The sequence below is a fragment of the Synchytrium microbalum genome (genome assembly GCF_006535985.1).
Source record: "Synchytrium microbalum strain JEL517 chromosome Unknown SmJEL517_scf0014, whole genome shotgun sequence".
Taxonomy (NCBI): domain Eukaryota; kingdom Fungi; phylum Chytridiomycota; class Chytridiomycetes; order Synchytriales; family Synchytriaceae; genus Synchytrium; species Synchytrium microbalum.
The window spans coordinates 450,364-472,326 of NW_022158363.1; the positions used below are offsets into that span (position 1 = coordinate 450,364).

Consider the following 21,963-nt stretch of genomic DNA (forward strand, 5'->3'; position numbering starts at 1 on the left):
CATTTGTATGGAGTACTTGCTCTTTGCTCTCGATGCAATTAGCTTAAACTAAAACATTCGATGGATTTGTACAAGCACTGTAATACTATAGCGTGCCTCCATCCAAACGACTCTCTTCTCTGTTGCTGTCATCAAGATTCAAGACGCCACGTCGTGCCAGTCGGGCTCTCTCTCTGTGCATCAACTAACAACCAAGTGACACTCCCTAAAGGCGTCGATCCACACAATAAGATAAGTACAGCATGACAGATCTGCCCTTTTATTGCTTTGTCAGTCTACTGCTTTACATATGTTGCTTTTATTGTACTGGTAGTGATTCATTATATATAAGAAAGATGTAGGCGTCAGAGACACATCCACCAGTAACCTCCAAACCACATAATCCATTACTTTAGGCGTCAATATACGTTCAAGCTTCCTCCAAACTACTGAGAAAACGCCAACATCAAGCTATACAAAACTTGAAACAGTGTCACTTACAATACAGAGTACGCAAAGCAACTCACCATGCGTTTAGAGCTGTATCGCATCATGTCGTACGTGAGAACTAGTCGTATCCGCTCCAGATCAGCTTCAAACCATGTTCCTAGCTCTAAGACTTTTCGCACATTAAACCCATGCAATCCCAAGAAACTCAATCTGCAGGTCAACCTGAATTCATCACTTGAGTGCCACGCGTTTGCTCTTTACTTATCTCATTGATTTATATTTGAGGTATTTTCCCTTTAAAAAACTGCCTTCTAAAATCATTTTTTACACAACAGCAAGCACCATCCTTCTTCAAACACCCTACTACATCTCCTACTTCCCAGCCTTCTCCTTTCCCTTCTCAACCATCTCCCCACCCCCAGCACCATCCATCTCAACAAACACATGCCCATCCACAACCTTGGGCCTCGGAATAGTCCCATCCTCCGTCCGCGCCTTAAGCACACTCAGCTTTCCATATTTCACACTCCTCTGCAAACACCCGAGCAGCACACTCACAAACAAATCCGCATCCTGCTCCAGCACGGCGCCCATATCATACGCAACAGTGATACTCATGGCTCCAGACATGCTCATCGTACCAACACAAAACAGGCCCCGCACACCATCAAACGACGAGTTCAATATCCCGGAGAATCCATCGAGACGTAAGCGGGGATCAGATTCGCCTGCTCCTGGTAGCGCACATGGTGCATCCCATGCGCCCAGATTGGCTAGTTCGACAGAGTATGCTCGAGATAGTTTAGACAGGTTGGCTCGTTTGTTGACCCATTCCCAGAGCGTGGGGTGGCGGTAGCACCAATTGACTAGCTTCATTCGCATTATGGATGTGCGGTATGAGAGGCGAATGTCGCGTTTTACTCGGCGACATCGTTCCCAAAAGTCGTGGTCGTCGACAAATCGGAGATTGTTGTTGAATATAGATCCGCCGTAGCCTCCAAATACTTTAAGTGATGGATCGTCCATGCGTTCACCACCATATAATGACGTGTGATTTGGCAAGAGATGGCGTACTGACGATGTTACAACCCATCCTTGTCGATTTGGCAGTCGTTTTTTACCACCTGTATATCCTGGCATGGACTCAGACAGCGTTCGGACTGCTGCCATGGCAGCTACTACTACTGCAGCTGCTACCGTCGTCTTTTCAGCATTACATTTTTTACGTATAGCTTCAGTAAAGTCGTGATCTAGCATGAGGAATCGTGCTCGTGTTTTACCGCTACTAGGATGTATAAAGTGGATTGGATCTGCTGGTGGACCGAAAGGATCGAGAGGAGAAGCTAATTCTGGTCCTAGCGAGATACGATCATCGGGTTCTTCTACTATGGCATCTGTGCTAGCTGCTTTGGCCTGTGCTTGGGTGGGACTATTATTATTGTTATTATTAATGGTGGTATTATCATGGCCGTCGAGATTCGGGTTTGTGTTTTGATACTCTGGTTTCTCATCTAGTGGATCTACAGCTGCACCTGCCTTCTTCCCATTCTCGGTCTTTTCAAGCATCTTTCTACCGATATGTCCATTGATTTTACCCAAGTTGGTAACCAATGCAGTAGCAGTCAGATTCGATTTAGTACGTCCCTTGAATCGACGAACACCACGTCGAGTGATGAATCGTCTAAACATACCCAATAATATAGGAGTGATTTCAATTACATTTGGCCGCAACAAGTTATCGATCAATGGAGGTGGCGTCTTGACACATGGGAAGTCTGTCAGATCTATATGTACTCCAGGCGATAGACGTTCAGGAGTAGCATAATCAAAGAATGTCCTCATGAATGCCCACATGGATAATCCATCACCCAATACATGGTTGAAGGTAAATAACATTTCGAATGATTCACCGTCAGCAGGTGGTTCAGGTTCTGTTGGTGCTTGCTTTTCACCTTCAGCGTTTATTCTAACTAGTCTGGGGAAGGGGTGACCTTCAGGCCATTCCACCTTCCAATTACCGACAGTCCATTCTCGAGTGCCCATTGGTCGAGTTGGGATATGTGGGAGCGTCAATCCATGAGGAACACTAAAGAATCTACTTAGCGAATGAGGTAGTTCTGGTCGAGACAAGCCTCGTCTTCTGCCACTACTACTAGCACCAGGTTCGTGAGATGGTGGTGATGTTCCTGCTGTTGCTGTACCATCAGCAGCTGCTATTTCAGGTACTTTATTGTTTGAAGCACTAGCGTGCGCCTGCTGCTTTTTGATTTCACTCATTTCTATACCATCGAAAACGACCTCTTTACTAGGATTATTTACTACGGTTGGAGCGTCACCAGTTATATCCGATCCAGCTACCGATGATGCATTTCCAGTCGAGCCTGGTGGTGGTGGTAGCATGGTAGCAGCTGCGTTTGGATCATGTGGTGGTAGATATACAGTAGTCAACGGCGGGATATGCGTGGCATCCGTCACGCCACTTTCAGCTCTCGATTCGGGAGATTCACGATGCTGCGATGGTACATATTGAGTATAATCTCTCTCTTTGGGTACTACAATAGAGACTCTCCATAATGGCTTTGTCTTGTCGCTCAAGTCAAAGTTTGTGTTGATGTCCTGGAGGACGACATCTTGCCATGTCGTGTTTGAATCTCTGTCGACTACTCTATATATTACGGGTATATCGGCGGCCGTATCAGCTAAATGTACTGCTCTCAAAGTCTATAGATTGAATATTTGGTAGTTAGTTTGTGTGTGACTTGAGCCGTTTAAGTTGATGATGGTTTCGCAAGGTAGCAAGGAGTATCAGTGCCAAGACATGTTGAATCATGATGCTGGCGTGTATAAGTGCCACATATCATGGTAGAACTACCAGCCGCATACACTACAGCAACACACGAGCCTCTGCACTTCATTCATACCTCTGGATCTATCGACATGCACAAGCGAAAGTGCTGACTAGCGGCAATCTTGATGAGATCGAGTATACGGTCAGGCGCGAGTCTAGGTATGAGAGCGGGACATCTGAGTCTGATAGCAGCGCCCATGATGACCTGAGGCTTGCCCGGTTTTATCTTGTAGAATACTTGTTCCACGACGCCCAGGCCGTCCGGAGGGACACATGCCTTCTGGGCTCTCTTTGGGAAGATGCCCTTGAGAGCTATATGGGTGCGTCTTCTAACAGGTTTATCGTGTGGACGAGAAGTGCTTCTATTGGCAGTGGGTGGAACCATGTTTTGTGCAGGGAGCTAGCAGAGGAGAGTGGTATCCATTAGTATGGTAGATGGCATGGATAAGGTTGTTCTTGCTATGAGCTGTATACTTACCTTGATTCCCTCGTCAGTGTGATTCTCCGTAATTTGATGGGATTGTGTTGGCGAGTTGGAAAGCGACACAGAAAGCGAAGAAGCATACAAACATCAACAAACTGGCTCGGTCGATCCACTATTACGTGTTATAACGCGTCAAATGTATGCTATCTTATTGATTCCACCGCATATCTTATGTAATATGAAGTGCTCTTAAGCTTGCAACGCTTTCCTTTTGATCAACCAAAACATACATAGCAGCTCAACATAGTACATCTATTACAGCCAGGATGAGCCGCTATATCCCCAAACCAAAGTACAATCCATTCACCATCCGCGACAACCATACCAGAATGCAGCATCCGCCATCTTCTTCACAAGTATCAACTCCAGCATGGCAATCGGCAATCAAGATGCATCCTCCTGCCCCTTACCACCCACGCGGCGTCGTCCCCAAAGAAGTCGGCCAATTCATTGAATCACTTCAACACACTCTCCTACGCGATGCATCTCTCGCTCATCGCAAAATCCCACATCGCAATTATACCAAAAAAGACCACAGAACTGTCATTAAAACAAATACCAGAGCTCCACGGTACTATTACACGCCGCCAGCTATAGAGTATCCGGAAGACGAGCTACGAAAGGACTTTTATGTAGGGCATCCGTTTGAGCTGTCAAGGCCGAGGATCATGTTGGAGGATCCAAGTACCATGGAGGAGGAGATTGTAAAGGATGTGGAGTTGGATACAAGTCCGGAACTGTCTGGTGAAAGGTAGAGTAGAAAGAAGCTTGCTTGCTTTTGAGTGTTTTGGTTGACGCAAAACAACATGGGGTCTCCTGCAACAGACTCACACATCTCTCAACCTAGTGTGATTCGCCACGCCCTATACCTCATGTCCCACCCCAAATCACCAATGCCCCGAGCTGAAGCATACAAGGAAGCCCTCCGTCTCTTCTACAGCCGGCGAGCAAAGGAAGACGTCCACGCACAGCAGAAACGGGCTATTAAAATAGAAGCTGCTTGGAGAACACCAGGATCGGACAAGACGGATCGGTCTGGCGGTAGACCTTGGACGGCTATTACTATTAAGGAGGAGGAGGATGCGTTGGCTGCTACGAATGCGTATATGACTTTGAAGAATCAAGAGTATGGGTTGCTACTGGTGCAGGTTTTTTTGTTGGTGGTGGTATGCTGACTTTCTGTATTGGTTTTTGTAGGAAGGCAGAGAATCTAAAGTCTTCACGACAAATGACCATGTTTGATAATATCGAGTCGGCAATACCTCGTACAAAACGATAGGAGGATAGGATAGAGATTCGTAGCATACACGCTGTACACGCTGCTTGCATATCACACACACTCAGACATACCACTTTAGTAGAGAAATGCATGTATTTAGTTTTAATGATGATAAATAGAGGCAGTCATCCGTCACTTATATTTTGCTGGTTGTCACGCTTAACTTTTCTGATTCGTGGGTATTGTCGAATAGGAGGAACAGAATACACACAATACACAATGTTCTCGAAAACCCACAGAGATGGGTACCAGCCCGAGTAGCTTGTACTTGTTACTGGCATGGAACTCTCCTCACGAGCGGAATCCAATCAGCTACACTGTTCCATCAAAGACACAGACACACAACAATGTCATTAAGAGAAAAATGGCATGTATTTATTTTTAATAGGTAATAAAGATGATAGTACAAGACCTCCCTTGGGTTCAAGACCGATCTTGAATATAGTTTTTTCTAAGTGGTGATCACAAAAATCACGCTCGACGTGGCTTGGGTCCTTGGAATTGTCGAATAGGAAGCACAGCATCCACGAAATTCGACAAGTATTCGAAAAACACAAAGATCATCGCACCAGTAAATCGTACGGCAGCAAGACCAGTAACTGCCCAGAAGAGGAGGATCAAGTACGGTGAGATTTGATATGCTGGGAAGAGGAGGGATGTGATTGAATCCTGTATGGTTTGGAGAAGAAGTTGTTTAGCAAAAAAAAGTCCTTTTTCCGTATGGATGGTTCGCAACGCCAACACAACAAACTCACAGTAGTAAAAATAGTGATCAACAATCCATTAGACAGCAGCCAACTAGCAACAACTCGAGTCCTAAACAGCTTGAAATAATCGTCTCTCTTGGTCTTGTTATCCACAACCTGTTTTTCTGGTGGTGGAGCGACCTTGAGTGATTCAAGCAAGTCATTGTACATGGTGTTCAAGTTTTCTCGATCGTCATCGGGAATGACTACTTCGAGTTCTTCTCGTTTTTCACGGACTATGGTGTCTTGTTTGATTGGTTCCACGTTTGATTTGACGACATTGTCACCTGAGGTATTTGTATAGAGTTAGCTATGGGTTTTTTGGCGTCCATATGACAACGAGCATCTTACCTTTGGTACCCCACGAGACATCATGCAAGTTACATAATGCGTAGACCATAAACATGTTGACGTATGTAGGAAGCATCACCATGTCTAAAATGAAGAAAGTCGTAATTTGAGATACATCGCTACTAGAAAAAAACTGTATGGCAAATCTTAATATTGCTCACATGGAATACAAGAGGTAATCATGTGCCAGAAATCCAAGTATATAAGCGAACTGATCTGCAAGATTGGTAAAAGAAATACAAGCATCAGCAACGTCATCCGATAACGTACGATTCACTGAGTCTCGTGCTTACCAGATACATTCCATAAGTACTAGACAAGAGCAAAAAAAGGATCTTAGTAAAGGGCTTATATGAGTTCTGATATTCACACAACAAGCAGCTTACGCAGAAACAGATATAACAACCCCTCTAAACACATCACTCGTACTCAACAGCGTCAAGATATCAGCAGCCGAATTCATTTGTGGTATGTACGCAAAAACACTCAGGAACCCAATAAAGATGGTGAAGACCATCACCAGTCCAAACAGATAGACCACCGAATAATAAAACATTTTGCTTCCTTGTGGGCGGTTTCCGAATGATGAAATGAGGATTATGAGGAAGGCTGATGCGTAGAGTTGTTTCATGAGGAGGAGGACTAGTGGTCCGCCACCGCGGAAGGGGTCTGATGCAGGCTTGGAGCAGATTTGGGAGAGGAAAAAGAATGTAAGGTAGAAGTTTCCCTGGCATAGAGAGGGACGAAGGTGTCGGCATTGAGTTCTCGAGACTCTTCGATTGTAATCCGTTTTTTTAACTTACGATAGAGAACCAGGTGAAGATCAAGTTAACGATATTGTAAAGTGTCAAGAACATGAAGAGAGCCTTTCGGTATATAGGGTGTGAAGAACGGAAGAATAACTAAGCGGGGTATGGAAAACATGCGTATGAGTTGACAATGGATGATGCTTGAACACTCATATCTTCTTTGGCACTTACATCGAAATGAGAAATTGCGTGAATCAAAGCAAACAAAGAACCATTCAACCAACGTCGTCGTTGTGAAACCAGCTCTGTAATAAAGAGAGAGAAAAATGAGAATCATATAGACCGCAAAACAACAATGTAAAATATTGTGCTATTGTGTACCCGGCAGAGCACTAGGTACATCAGTCTCGGCTCGAGCAGCCTTTACATATTTCAAAGTCCATGCTGAGTTCAATTTTGTGACTACTTCGAAACACAAGATTCGATCTTCTGCCAAGTACCTAAACAACATTGCCTTGTCAATATCGAGTGACATGCGTACTGTTTCTTTCTTTACTCCGCTTACTTGTTTGCAGACGACACATCAAAATCAGCACTGTTATGCAGTGTTTCTCCCTTGAAGTATTCCACCAATGGACCTGAGGTTGGAGTCGAGTTTTGGACTGCTTCGTATCGGTAAGCGGAGAATGCACTATAGTAATCGAGTGTCATTCAGAAATTAGTCGGAAGTGTTTTTGCCTTTGGTTTGGTGCAGAGCTCTTACCCAGGAAGCACTTGAATGTATCCCAAGACGGATTCAAGAGGTTTATCTAGGATGTTTGACATTCTGAGATGGTGTTATTGTTAGTATGTTATTCAAGGACACTTTCAAGGAACAGAGAAGAAAGACGTACTTGTACTCAAAGTTCTACAGGCAAAAAAGCATGGGTTAGCTTGCACCAAAGATCAGAGAAACACGATCGAGAACACACCTGACTAGCCACTAATGGATTCAACATACTGAAAGCATGAGTACTTTCGACACAAATCTCACCACTATATAGAAAGTGATTTATGAGGTTCTGAGCAAAAAAAAGGAAATCAATATGAAGATAATTGTTTGCGAGACATACCATGCTCCACCAACATGCTTGTTGCGATCGAAAGCTATTAATGAAGCCAAGAACAAATTCAATGCCCATTCGAAACTCATCAAACTCCAAACCCAACTTACCACGCCACAAATGATAAAACGACTGTGGAGTAGGCTTAGTGCCCACATCGATAAGAGCACAAACATTTGGTTTCAGTAATGGACATATTCCGTTAAAGAACCAACGATGCGAGTTGAGCTTTTTGGCATTGTGTTCCTTCAGACAGAACAAGACTTGCACCGGCACAAATCCATCTTTGCAGCCGCGAATGCTCATGTCCTTGTCGACGGCTACTTGAGTAGTGAGTTCAAACCAATGGGCTGTTGTTGGTTTACCGTCGACGGTAGTTCGACACAAGTCCTGAGCAATAGTCGAGTCAGTCAATCTCATTTGCTGAATCATGAGCAAAAACCAGGGCTTCCAGGGCTTGAATTCGACTTACTTGATACAGACCCATAAGACCAAGCATAGCAAGCACTCGTTTATGAATCTTTTTACGACCATCCGACACAATAACCACAACAGCATGCTTCCATCCCTCATCACCCCAGCTTCGATAACACTTTTTAGAGCACATGTAAGCAACATTCTTCATAATGGCCGTCAGAGTCTTTGCGAAAAGTATCTCATCCTCGTTATACATCGTGACACACACAGCCAATTCAGTATCTCGTTTCATCATATTCTGACGTACTTCGTACCCCATCTTGGGACGTCCGACTTCATCAGGGTCATGAGCGACAGCAGTATACCTCAAAAACGTAAATTCACGAGCTTCAGTGTATTTACAGTTCTCGAGGTATCGATCAGGTACCGGTACTTCGAATGCCAAGTGTCCTGCTGCTGTGAGACGTACAATTTTTTTACGCATGAGGGTTCGATGTCGTGTCATGGCACGAGACATTTTCTTTTCTTCTTTTGTGGTTGCTGAAGTGGTTGACATGACTGAGGCCTGCTTTTCGGGTTTGGAACGACTGAGACTGTCGACACGTTTTGGTGGTCCACGTTTAATATCGATTAGAGATTCGATGCCTTTGGTTAATGGAGTGCTGACAGCTGGTGATCCCAATAATGGAAGGTCGGTGTATGAGTTTTGCTGTGATCCCACTCCTGGATTCGAATCTGATCCATACGACGAGGAAGTCAAGTCGGTATTACTGGTATTAACCTTGTTTCGTATAATAGATTGTAGCAATTTTGTCTCTGATGATTTGGCTGAAGAGTTTTTGTTGTGGTTGTTAGCATCCTCCACAGCACTAGCTGATGATGGTGCATCACCTGGTGCTGGTGTATTCGTTCGTGGCGGAACGGAAGGAGGTACAGAGTGTCTCGATGCATCAACCATCCTAGCCAAATCTTCTTTTGAGCGAGACCTCTTGACTGCCTCTCCACTAAACACTGGAGCAGGACTCATGGTGGCAACAGCAGCTGAAGGAGGTACTCTCCTAACACCAGTAGGTTGCACCACCGGCGATGATGCCAATAATGATGAAGGTGAACCCATTTTCTCCTGTGCTTGTTGTAAAGCTGCGCGTTGTTGTAATTGTATGGCAAGAGCTTGCACCTGTCGTTGATTCAATTTCATGGCTTGGTTTGCTGAAGATAATGTAGGCAAGTCGTTGGGTGTTGGTGATGGCAAATCGGTCAAGGACGCGTCCAAGTTTGGGGATGTCAAATCTGGTGTTTCATCCATGTTTCCTGCTCGGGATTGAAGAGCCGATGAAAGTAATTGTGATGGTGTAGGTCCCACCTTCCGTCCTTTTGAAGACGACATTCTATGTTGTTGCCGGTTTTGGATGATGTCCTTGTTCCCTCAAAACGGTTGTGATTGGTGACAAACTACTGCGCTGCTGGACTTCCAAAGCGGACCTTGCTTCTCGTAGTGTCCTTCACAACATGGATTCCTTCCACCATCTAAAAATTGACAAATTTATCAATCGGGATGTTCAATTTGTGGTGTTTTTGCTGTTTCAATTGAAAATGAAAATGGTTTAATTTCAATCTAAAGTTCTATGCGATCACTTACTTGCGCCTAATCCGTTAGGATAGATCTTGTCACTTTGATCTCGACGGACTCATTCAAAGGTACTCTCATCATGCTTATCGTGGTGTTTTAGAAAGAACGTGGTCTTGGGTAAAAGTGGCAGAAGAGCTCGCATACAAATGGAATGGCCAGGGATCGCGATTGAACTCCATCAAATGGGGGAATAGCACAAATTGGCCACAAGAATGCTTGGGTTGCTACTATGTGCGCTTACACACGTGAATCTATATATAGTGACTAGCTAGGAAACCGCACTAGACACATGTACCAAAGTTTGGCTTGGTTTGAGTAATTTAATCACGGAAAATGATTTAATTAGCATGAATGGCCAATTCAGACCCGTGTCACTGGTTGGTTGACCTAAACCAAAACCACTTACATTATAAGCTCATCCAAGAAATGCTTCTTCGGGTCCGTCAACCAAAACAACCGTAACCGAATCAAGCACCAACAAATCCAACAATCACCGCCCCTTTGATGGCATCAAGCAGAGCTTTCTTTAGGAGTACATGACGTGGGTCCTTTCCATCTACTCTATATGTATAACGTCCGACTCATGCCTATACTTCAGTGCCAGTGCTTGTCTGACAAGCACACTATTTCGGCGAAAATGGATGTGTATCGGTAGCGTCTGAATATCCAGCTCTACAGTACAATGTACACCGGATGTTCTGACGAGTTGAGCTAGTGTCAGTAGCCAGTCTGCAGAAGCTTTTTAATACTCTTCAGGAGGCCTCATGAAGTCCTCTGCAGGAGTAAACACCAGCTTTTCGAGCTCGGGGAGTGAGTTGATTACATGCAACACGAACTGTTGATATAATGATTTATGGAAAATAGAGAGTTGGGTCAAGTTCTCGCAGGATTTTGTGATATTGTCGTACTCTTATTCGTAAGGAATATCCTCTGGATCATCCAAGCTGGAGTATCAAGGATCAATTGCCGAAAAGACGAGGTTCCATTCTCTGTCCTAAGAGTCGTACCCTACAGGGAGACACAAGACAGGTCATTCAGGTCTTCCGACACCAGTCCGAAACTTCAAAGGTCTTTCAGCCCCAGCAATGAGCAGATTGTAAGCCATATCTCGTTTAGGAAGCCGGATGGGATGGATTTGAGGTGAAAGACGAGTATCGTGCTACAGAACCTGGCACGGTAGAAGCCATAGGAGTGCTTCATGATGCTTTACTTTCCAGGTACTGGCTCTATTGTAGTAACAAATGTTAAGTTGCGTATTCAAACGGCGAGAAAACAGCGTTCCCGGTAGATGTATACCGCGCAGAAGTAGATACGATTGAGTTATTGGTCGCACAGATAAGTACAAAACAGGCTACTGGTCTACAAGTTTCGAGTTGTCGAAAACAATCAGATTGGACAGCGAATGAAGAATACGCAAACTCCAACACCTTCAAAGGCACGAAAGTAACGCGTATCGTCATGGATTGAAATGTAATGAAATAAATTCATTCTACAATAAATCTTACACGTCCCAACTACGTTTTATCTTCAAAACGCCAGACTCGTTGTTGAGCTTCGTGACGTCAATGGTTTTCGACCTGTACCACTCCCACGTTCGAAACATCAACGACAGCTTTCCCATTCTAAAACGTAAAGAGCAAAAGAAAGGTATGTGTAGGACCAGCTGACTTGAATTTTGCTGTAGGCCTCGTAGCTCTCGCGTGCACCTTGTCGTTTGTTGCATACACTCGCAGAACAGGCTTGACCAAGTTTACTCGCAACTTCCATTTTACAGACCATGGTTTCCTCCCATGAGCAGTTTGCAATGACCAATTGCGCTCACAATTCCCACTCTCCTAGTCCATCATGTCGTCTGCACGAGACCCTCGCAAGGTTTACATCATTGGTGTTGGAATGTCGGCATTCGAGAAGCCTGGACGTAGAAAAGGTGAATGTCGTATTGAGTATAAGTATCTGAAGAGCATGCAAGCTCCCTGCAACCTTGGAGCCCAGACGTTTAAACCAAAACAACTTGGATGACGTCGAACCCATTGTTTGAAATCTACTAGTAGCTCAACTTACCCAACTTTCCTCTCAGATTTCGGATACGCCGAACACACATTGGAAGCTGCTACCCGAGCTCTCATCGATGCTGGAATCAACTAGTGCGTAGATTGGGTCAAACAAGTTTCCCATGACTCCAGTCGTGCAAAATAGAGAATAAGTGTTGATTCATTTGACTTCTTATAGCGATGAAGTCGAAACTGCTACCGTTGGTTACACTGCTGCCGACTCTACAGCCGGTCAAAGATGTCTCTACCAATTGGGATTGACTCAAATCCCAATTATAAACGTCATCAACGCCTGTTCCACTGGTTCAACTGCCTTGTTCTTTGCAAGACAGGCCGTCGCTACTGGTGCCGTCGAGTGTGCTTTGGCTCTTGGTTTCGGTTAGTGACCGTTCATCATCAGTCGCTTGGTTTTTTCCCTCCTAACTACCAAAAAACTATTCCAAAGAGCAAATGAAGTCCGGATCATTGGTCGGAAACTACAATGACAGAACTTCCAGTTTGGGTTTCGCTATGCCCATCTTGAACGAACTTCAACCTATGACCAACGCTCCACGAAACCCTCAGATTTTCGCTGCTGCATCTACTGAATACATCAACAACCACCCACAATTCAACAACAACCATCATTTGGATATGATTGCTCAAAAGAATCACGCTCACTCGTAAGTACCTGCACTAGTTTCTTCCTTGATGTTTGTGGAATCTCACCTACATCATATGTCGTATTTTAGGACTCTGAACCCGTAAGTTTCCATTATTGCTACTCATGTGGAGGTTTATTGGCCACTTATTCAAACCCTCACTCAAAACACAGATACTCTCAATTCAAAGACCTGTACACACTTGAACAAGTACATGACGCACGTACCATCTACGGTCCCTTGACCTTGTTGCACTGCTCACCAACCTCAGACGGTGCTGGATGTGTCATTGTCGCATCAGAAGACTTTGTCAAGAAGCACCACCTCGAACCTCAAGCAATTGAAATCATGGCTCAAGTTATGGCTACTGACTCTAGTAAGAATAGAACCATATGTTGATAGTTGCGGTTTGATTCTGACACGCAATCTTGAATGACATAGTCCGTTCATTCGCTGTCGCCGGAAGCCCCAAATCAGCTATCGGAATTGCTGGTGGTGATATGACCAAGAAGGCTGCCTCTGAAGCATACAAGTTGGCCAAGATCACTCCCAAGGATGTCGATGTTTGTGAATTACATGGTAAGTTTACCTGCAAGAGATGTCAAAAAAATAATGGTGTCTGTCGTAATGTTTCAAGCTCAAATCTGAACATCTGAAACCACAGACTGCTTCTCATCAAACGAGCTCATCACCTATGATGCTCTTGGATTGTGTGAGCCAGGACATGCTGGTGAATGGTTGGCTTCTGGTGCTCCATACCACCCAAGCTTTGCTCCAGCTGGAGCAAAACCAGCTCGACGAACTCCAGTTAACCTGTCTGGTGGTTTGATTTCAAAGGTAAATGTCCTCTGGGTCAGCGCTATCCAATTTTTTTGCTAACAGCGTTCACACAATCATCAATAGGGACATCCTCTTGGTAAGCTTTACACTGGATATGACCTGTTCGATCAGTTCGATCAGAGAGAGCACCGCTGAACTTTGATATGACTTTATAGGTGCCACCGGTTTAGCCCAATGCACTGAATTGACCTGGGTATGATAGTCGTTCAATATTCGAAATGTTCTGGATCATGCGACTTATCGTTTTTTTTGCCTGTATAGCAATTACGAGGCTGGGCCGGCAAGAGGCAAGTCGAAAACGTCAAGATCGCGTTACAACACAATGTTGGTCTTGGTGGTGCTGTAGTTGTCGGTGTTTACCGAAAGGCATTCCCCAATGCATCAACTGCTGGATGGACAGATCCTCGTGTTAGGTATTACTCAGCATTATTGCTCGGTTTTTTTTTGCAACAACTTACATGTTCATATTTAGACACGGCTTCAACCCAGCTGTTGAACATCGACCCATCACCATGGCTGAAGTAAACACAGTCAAGTCAAAGGGAGGTTCATTGCTTGATGCTGCTAAAGGTTTTGGTGCTGCCAATGTCCCAGCAAACCTTTAAGACGGACTGTTTCGCTCTGTTTCTTAAAAACAATGTCTTGAATGATTTAAAAAAGAGAAATTTAACTGATTGTGATGATTTGGAATGAGTCGTAGTTGTGTGATATTGAGTTCTCGTTCTATTCTGACCCGTCGGCAGCGTTTTCAGCGTCATTTGGGACTTCAAGCGTCCAAATTACCAAATTACTCCTGACTTGCTTATGATGTTTGGAAACACTTCAGCACACCGACGCAAACACAAATAGCTAGTAAGCCATGAAGCCACTAGTGAAAATAAGACTAGACAAGCACACGGATGCAGTCGAATTCTGCCCTGATGCTGAACATGGAGATTATTTGGCAGTAGCAAGTTATCAAGTTTCAGACAAGTCAGAACAGATCTCATCAGAGAATGGACCGAGAGAAGGAGCGGTGACTATGTTTAAATATGATTCGGAAGCTAGATCGCTGTAAGCGTATATTGCGTTGATTGCACTTATTATTTGGAATGGTTGGCGACATCAGACGCTTTTCTTACAATCTTGTTGTTAGAACCAAGGCTGCTGAATTAACTACATCTGGGACTCTGGATATCAAATGGAATGTATTTCTGCTGGACGAATCTGGTCGAATTAGTGCGACAAGTGGTCTGATGCTCGCAATATCTGTAGGATCAAAACGGAAACAAGCGCACGACAGTTTCTGGTAGCTAACGCACGAGGAGCTACGGAACTTTACACTTTTAATCCTCTACAGGTACATGAATTGATAAACAAAGGCTCGGCAACATGGAAGGATGCAGCAAAAATACCTCCACTAATAACCAAATATATGATGTAGACCATCACGTTGAATACCGGACATTACGAACCCGAGGATGTCCTAATATTATCCCTCTACATTCCACCAACACCAATAACCTGCCGCATCTATACATCCATTTCTGATGGTCGTGTATCGGTACTCAATTTGGATAGTACTGGTTTACATCCATTTTGGGAAACATATGCTCATGAATACGAAGCATGGTGTGTATCTGGAGATGGAGAGAATATGGTGTACTCGGGTGGTGATGATCAGATGTTTTGTGGATGGGATTTAAGGTCTGGTCAAAGGACGTTCAAGAACAAGAGGTGTGTTTTCCTTTGTGGGTGGCTCAATCGAATTGGGATGGCTTCCAACGGCATTTTGAATTTCAGTCCAGAGCAATTCTAACTCATCTCCTCAAACTAGCCATGACATGGGCGTAACCTGCATCCTTCCCCATCCATCACCATCAACGCACCCCCACATAGTATTCACCGGCTCATACGATGAGCACTTACGTATCTTTGATCTACGGAAACCCAGTTCACCTTTATATGACCAGATCTTGCTAGAGGGCGGTGGTGTTTGGAAGCTCAAACCGAAATTCAATCTCACTACGAACTCGTATACGCTTCTGGCTGCTTGTATGCATGCTGGTGTAACTCTTGTCGATATTAACTCTGATTTGACTGTCGGTGTGTCGTCTGATGCGTATAAGGAGCATGGATCGTTCGTGTATGGTGTTGATTGGAAGTGTGATGAGAGTGTTGGAGCTAGTTGCTCTTTTGAGGACAATTCTGTACATTTATGGGCGTTGTAAACATAATAGATCAAGAATGGAAGTTTGACATTGTTATAATGAAGTATTCATAAGTTTGTAGTTCACAGGCGCTGTCGGATGTCAAGAACTGCCAGTATCGGGTGAATACATGCCACGATATTGAAATATCAAATGATTTAAAATATTCTGTGAAATATAACTAATCTCATGTCCTTTTATCAACAAGAAAAAGGGAGGCGTCGGTTTTCGAATTAGTGTATATCAAATTCAGACGGAGAGGCTGTCCACTACCATAGTCAGTACTGGATTGTCTGCAAGGCGACACTATCACAGTGTTTGAAGGCGACCAAAATAACTCTGTGAATCGAGCTCCTCTCGTGGATATCACTTCAAGACGTTGTCAACACGTGTATATAACGACGGGGCTTTGTAGAACTAGATGCCTATAGTTCAGATTTATAGATGCAATCATATTATATACACGTGTCGTGATCCGAAATTACTAGGTAATGGTATAAGAATTGTAGTCTCTTTTCTCGTAGTGTCCTTCTCCTCCTTATTAGTCCTTGACTATGTAGCCCCTCGCACAAATTCTCTTACACAACACAAGTCCCCTTCCTGCTATACTCACCCATAAACTCCCCCCTAATAGGCCTAACCCAGAACTTGACCTCCTCCCCACTACTAAACCCCGGTATAGCAACACTCGCACCCTGCGACACATACTCCCCCTTATTATTCTGCACATGAATATTCCACTTTTCAACCACCGCGCCATTCCACGGCAAATCCCACTCAGCCCATAATTCACCAACGGGACGGTTTGTATGATTTAAGCATCTGAAGGTTTTCACAGCTGGTGGTAGCAGCTCGGAGAATTCAGGTCGTATTGGGTGGTATTCAGGCTGGGATTTAGATGTGCGGAGAGCGTCGTGTGCTTGAAGGATTATTTCGGTGGTGTTTGCGACAGTGTCTTGGTAGATGCGGTATAGAAAGTATGGGTCTGAGCAGCATATGTGGGTTGGGACTCGGGTGTTTGAGGATATCTTTTCTTGTTCGTCGGGAGAGAGGTGTGCTATTCCACCATATAGTGGTGGTCGTTTGGGGTATGCGACCGAAGCGTCTTCGTGCTTGTTCTACACAAATGCATGAAAAGCGTCAGATACTGAAGTGGTGGTTCAATCCATTAGCCATTTTTTGCGTTTTTTGCATCGTCCGCTCAAACATTATGACAAAAAAACAGCAACACCAAAGGGAATTATGAGCTTCACGAGACTCACCTCCCAAGCTCTATACACAAGATCCATACCAGGCAGCCCACACATACTCTGATACGGCGTATACCCATCAGGAGGAACAGCATACGGAAACATTTCAATGACAACAGTCCCCCTCCTACAAAACATGGCCATAATCAATGCAGATCCATGCATTCCCAGTACTATCCGAGCTCGTCTCAGCAGCTTGATTTGTTCCTCAAAAGTCATTTCCTCCATTCTCAAGAAGTGAGTTTCAAGTTTGAATTCGTGTGATAGGCTGGTGGCCAGTTCTTTTTCGTTTAGGATTAGACGGTTTAGTGTTCTTGATACTATGATAATTACGTCTGGTTGCGAGTCAGTGTCATTAGTACTATTTGCTGAGAGATTTACAGTTGTGTTTGAGGAGTGTCCAGCATCCTGTTCCACATCGCTACTATTAGGTGCGTTAGGATTCGGTATAGGAGCATCAGCAGGCACTCCACCAACTTCTAGATTCGGAGGCTGTGATCCTGCAGTCACAGCATTACTTTTACTATGAGACTGATTTGAATACATCATTTCAGGCACAGCTTCAGGACCAGGTTCATTCCATTGCAGTGCAAGTCCAATACGTTTTATATACCATTCAGCGACTTCACGGACATGGAGACCACTGACATTCTTATTACTTATTTTGCCTTGTGGTTCAGTAAATCCATACTGGTACCAGTTAGCGACTTTACTTATTCCAATCGTGGCATCTCTAAAGCATGTGATTACATCTGGTTCGTGATCGAGATATCCTTTAAACCGGAGCGGTTTGTTGGCGAGGTATTGTAGCACTCGAGAGGTATCTGTAAATCCATAATTGTCTAGGAGCATGATACGATGGCTGTCAAGACTAAATGGCATATCCCGCTGTGCAGATCCACCACCTACGTATTCCTTAAGCAAGAAATACATTCCCAACACATCATCATGCAATTGATGCATAATGTTTTTCGGATGCAGTCTTGCAAACATGAAATGCGGATCCGTCTCATATCGTACTCGGACATTACGTAGATTCGGAGAAGCAGCACTAGCTTCATCATACGTCCAGAAAAACACTGAATGGTTGACAATGGTAGTCAACTCAATCAATCCTTCGACGTATCGTTGAGCAGGCACATTCTGTTCTATAGTTCTATCGGTTTTTACTATAAACCATGACTCTTGTTTCGGATGGTAGCATACATTCCTGAATCGACATATCCGATCGACTCGTGAGCTACCTCGACACCATACTGATGATGAAGGCAATACCTTCCATCGTACAGCGTATGTCACGTCTGTTTCGTCGACGTGAAATTTGTTGTATCCGGTTTTTACGGTTTTGGCATGTGACGGTTTACGATGCCGTGTGCTATTGCTGATTGCTGACGATATGTTTGCCAGGTCATCGGGTGATCGTTCCACAGTGTCGTTCTGACTAGCATCGATTACAGCCTCTATCAGAGGTTCCTGCTCTTCTACTAATGGCTTTTCTACTACTACGGCTATTGCTGGACTTGATTGATCTCTTTGTTCAACGATATCTGGTGATGGAGTAGCTTCCACAGGTATATCAGATTGTAATGCTAAGTGAATACAATGAATACGTATGAGAACGAATCACAAGAATACAGATCAAATCCAATCAAACCCATATACCAAGTATAGCATACCTCTTCTCCTCTTGACCCATTCATCATACGAATCAGTGTCATCACGTACACCGTCCTTCTTCCATTTAGGTATTCCAATACCATTTACAACGTCCATATTTAATATTCCCAGCATCCATAGCCCGAATAACGCGATCAGGAATACTGCGATGGTAATTTGCAATGTTAGCGATTGCCACCATCGTTTACGAGATTTCTTGTCGTTGAATTTAGCATCATTGTCGTTTAATGGATCTAGTATTATGGCATCTCGAGAATATGCTCCTTTTCTTTGCCTGCTAGATTGCATCGGTCTAATACCTTGTCCTGTTGTCGCTATAGCAGAAACTGTTACCATTCTGGCACAACTCGGAAGTGAAAACAATTGAAACAAGAGTGATCTTACGGATATCGACGGGCTAAGTGCCTTGTAAGTTTACACCCTTTGTTGCCAGTCTCCAGTCTGGTCTCTTTATCTGCAATCGCCAAATATTTCAATCTTGAACTGAGTGAGCAGCACCCGTTGGACGACCTTTTCTAAAACACGTACAGTCGTTTAGATCAGACATATTTTATAAGTGATTCTCTACAGTCGTGAGCCACCGGCCGCTGTCTCACCCCTCACAAACTTCTCGTATCATGGAACGAACACTTACATCTCGAACCAACACCCCCGACATAAGCAGCCAAACATTCGCACGTAGCAACTCGCTCCCGGGCAGGAGAGCCAAGACACTACCTGCAGGCTCGCTACCAGCCCGAACAAGCTCTATAAAGCTAGCTCTCGATTCTTCGTGGAGTACCACCAGTCGAAGGAAAACTGTACCAGCTCTAGCCCATTCTCAGTCGGGCTTCTTTGTGTTTGAGTCCGCATCGGCTTCAGCTGCCCCTTTCTCAAAGGAGGAGGAAGGAGATCAAGTAAGCCACATACCTTGAGACGTTGTCTCTTGTCACCCAAGTTTATTCAAGCTTTCCTTCTTCTCACAGGCAAAAGTCAAGGTCTACGTTGAAGGCTCCTCCTTCTCTGGAGGAGAGCCCATTATAATATCATTCAAAATCGAAATCGGCACATCGCTCAAGACGTTTTCTTCCAAGCTCCGTAATAAGGCCACGTCACTACTATCTGGCGAAGACTTGGTGCAAATGGATATGTACAATATGAATGGACTGGTCTTTGCTGATGGCAAGGGCCGTGTTGGTGACAAGTCACTGGACGAAGCTCTACGCAGAAATTGGAAGGAGTCAAGTACTCTAAGACTGCTTTGGAATCTTTGAAGCGGGATTTCGCAACATGTAAGTTAACAATTTGAAGGAATGTTTGATCTGTGGTATTGAACTAAATAATTTCTGGTCTTATAGTACGTTGTAGATGGAGGTTTCAGTTTTCCATGTCTGTGTGACTTCTTCTCTCCTTCTTTTGAATTGTTTTCGCACGTGTACATAGTCGCATACCACGAATGAAATTTCTCTCTTACAGATTGTTGTTGGGTTAGTTGGTGAGATGTTCTAACAGTGGTGTTTACAAAAGTTGTTGGAGGGAAACACAGGGCGAAGACGTTCATTTTTCGATTTTAACGTGAAATCGCGAAATCAAAGGTTTCGTACGATAGCCGCCTTTTGCCAACTTTAAAAACTGATGTTCACTCGTTGGTGCGCTCGTTTGTTTGTTAGGGTGCTCATTCGTCCGCTTTTCACGAGCTTGCAAAAAAGACCTCCAACGACATCCTTACGGTCTTCCTTGGCACGATCAAGCTTGTCATATCGTAGTTTTAAGCATCGTATTAACCTTCATAGCATCAGGAAAGCTGACTTGGACTGTTGATTCAGGTTTTGTCACTTACAAGTTTCCTTGTTTCTATCATTTGGACAAAGTACGAACAGGCGTCAGTGTTTCAAGTAGTTTAAACCTTTAAGAACATGTTTATCGCATAGATCTACCGCTCCACATCTCCCTTGAATGGCCCGGTTGTATGGTACATCGGCATCAACAACATTCTGGTTGTTGATACTTGGCCTACGATACGCAGAATCTGTCTCGATAACTCCAAACCGAGCGCAACATGCTGCTGTAGCTGGTAAAGATGGCATGTTTCTTATTGGGGGTGTTGATAGTAAGTGTGGCAACATTCGCCAAGATCGCTCGGGTTTCTTGTGAATCTGATGCTCAACTTTCTTTTATTCTTTCATAGATCAATTCAGAGCAGTAAACACTCTCTCAAAGCTACGGTATGCGACTCTGGATCAAATCGATGTCCCAACTGTAGGAACCGGACCAACGTCGATATACGAACACGCCTGTGTTTACTCTACGACTGCCAACCAGATCATATGTTATGGTGGATTGAATCTCGCAACAGCACAGATAGTTCCGCATGGATTATACACGTATGACGATGCAACTGTCACATGGTCGTATACAGCTGCGACACCGGTCGTTAGTTCTAGGTTTCTGCATACCGCCACACTATTACAAAACAGCTCTACGCTATATATATTTGGTGGTAGGACATCGCAGAATGGAGGCACTCAAATTGGAAACTTGATTGCTTTGGATGTACGTTCCTCGACAACCAAGACCATAACACAGAATGGTCCATTGCCGAATCCGCGCGATGGCCACTGTTCTATAGCTTTAGATGATACTAGGATGGCAATCGCTTTTGGATATGATGTTAATGGTGCTTTACTATCAGATACGTGGATTTTTGATAGTAGTACGTCGACATGGAGCAGTCCTCCAATATCCACGATGCCACCAGGTCGACGGTTCCCAGCATGTGCACTTTTGAATAACAGTATGGTCGTGTTTGGTGGCACGCAGACTACCGTCAATGGTGATAACTCGGCTTCGTTAAACGATGTGTGGGTGTTGAACCTCAGTACGTATGTGTGGAGTCAGTCTGCTACTGCCTCACCAACAGCTGCTTCACCAAGTGCAAGATGGGGTCAGAGTATGGTGGCAGTCAATCAAATGGCTGTAGTGTTTGGTGGTGGAGGAGCTACAGTATCTGGTGCTTCAACAGACACGAACGTATATTTCTATAGCAGTGCTGGCAATTGGGTCAATAACGTATCGACGCTGGTAGCTCCTGCCAAACCAACAACTTCTCCTGTAAACGCCAGCACTACATCAATTGCAAGCCCAACCCCAACAAACCAAACAAACAGTGATTTAATATCTGGCTCCACCCCGGTAAACAAGGGTCTGATAGCAGGAGTGATTATAGCCGGCATACTAGTTGGAGCAGCCGTAGCCCTCGTGTTCGCATACAGGAAACGCCTCCTCAAGAAAAAACATCGT

At 44.3% G+C, this 21,963-nt stretch overlaps 6 protein-coding genes across 6 annotated transcripts; 3 read left to right on the forward strand and 3 right to left on the reverse strand.

The window, feature by feature from the left end:
* Positions 1–801: 801 nt before the first annotated feature.
* SmJEL517_g03026 (uncharacterized protein) lies at positions 802–3,662 on the reverse strand (the record flags this gene model as incomplete). The annotated part of the gene is made up of 2 exons (XM_031168954.1): positions 802–3,150; positions 3,351–3,662. 2 exons carry the CDS (start codon positions 3,660–3,662, stop codon positions 802–804), a joined length of 2,661 nt encoding a protein of 886 aa, XP_031025118.1.
* A 365-nt stretch (positions 3,663–4,027) lies between these two features.
* On the forward strand, positions 4,028–5,040 carry SmJEL517_g03027 (uncharacterized protein; the record flags this gene model as incomplete). The annotated part of the gene is made up of 3 exons (XM_031168955.1): positions 4,028–4,512; positions 4,609–4,887; positions 4,959–5,040. The coding sequence occupies 3 exons, from the start codon at positions 4,028–4,030 to the stop codon at positions 5,038–5,040; spliced, it is 846 nt and encodes a 281-aa protein (XP_031025119.1).
* A 471-nt stretch (positions 5,041–5,511) lies between these two features.
* SmJEL517_g03028 (chitin synthase) lies at positions 5,512–9,793 on the reverse strand (the record flags this gene model as incomplete). Its single annotated transcript, XM_031168956.1, has 16 exons — positions 5,512–5,709; positions 5,796–6,073; positions 6,138–6,221; positions 6,299–6,353; positions 6,431–6,449; positions 6,524–6,864; positions 6,941–7,039; positions 7,118–7,191; positions 7,268–7,386; positions 7,452–7,577; positions 7,650–7,712; positions 7,780–7,793; positions 7,858–7,921; positions 7,999–8,032; positions 8,100–8,379; positions 8,462–9,793. 16 exons carry the CDS (start codon positions 9,791–9,793, stop codon positions 5,512–5,514), a joined length of 3,180 nt encoding a protein of 1,059 aa, XP_031025124.1.
* Positions 9,794–11,813: 2,020 nt separating this feature from the next.
* Positions 11,814–14,173, forward strand: SmJEL517_g03029 (uncharacterized protein; the record flags this gene model as incomplete). The annotated part of the gene is made up of 13 exons (XM_031168957.1): positions 11,814–11,816; positions 11,876–11,963; positions 12,114–12,180; positions 12,266–12,465; positions 12,533–12,749; positions 12,819–12,830; positions 12,902–13,104; positions 13,170–13,307; positions 13,393–13,565; positions 13,632–13,644; positions 13,724–13,761; positions 13,830–13,981; positions 14,041–14,173. The coding sequence occupies 13 exons, from the start codon at positions 11,814–11,816 to the stop codon at positions 14,171–14,173; spliced, it is 1,437 nt and encodes a 478-aa protein (XP_031025125.1).
* A 254-nt stretch (positions 14,174–14,427) lies between these two features.
* On the forward strand, positions 14,428–15,778 carry SmJEL517_g03030 (uncharacterized protein; the record flags this gene model as incomplete). Its single annotated transcript, XM_031168958.1, has 4 exons — positions 14,428–14,621; positions 14,704–14,818; positions 14,992–15,284; positions 15,385–15,778. The coding sequence occupies 4 exons, from the start codon at positions 14,428–14,430 to the stop codon at positions 15,776–15,778; spliced, it is 996 nt and encodes a 331-aa protein (XP_031025069.1).
* A 557-nt stretch (positions 15,779–16,335) lies between these two features.
* On the reverse strand, positions 16,336–19,020 carry SmJEL517_g03031 (uncharacterized protein; the record flags this gene model as incomplete). Its single annotated transcript, XM_031168959.1, has 3 exons — positions 16,336–16,875; positions 17,020–18,596; positions 18,684–19,020. The coding sequence occupies 3 exons, from the start codon at positions 19,018–19,020 to the stop codon at positions 16,336–16,338; spliced, it is 2,454 nt and encodes an 817-aa protein (XP_031025068.1).
* Positions 19,021–21,963: the final 2,943 nt, after the last annotated feature.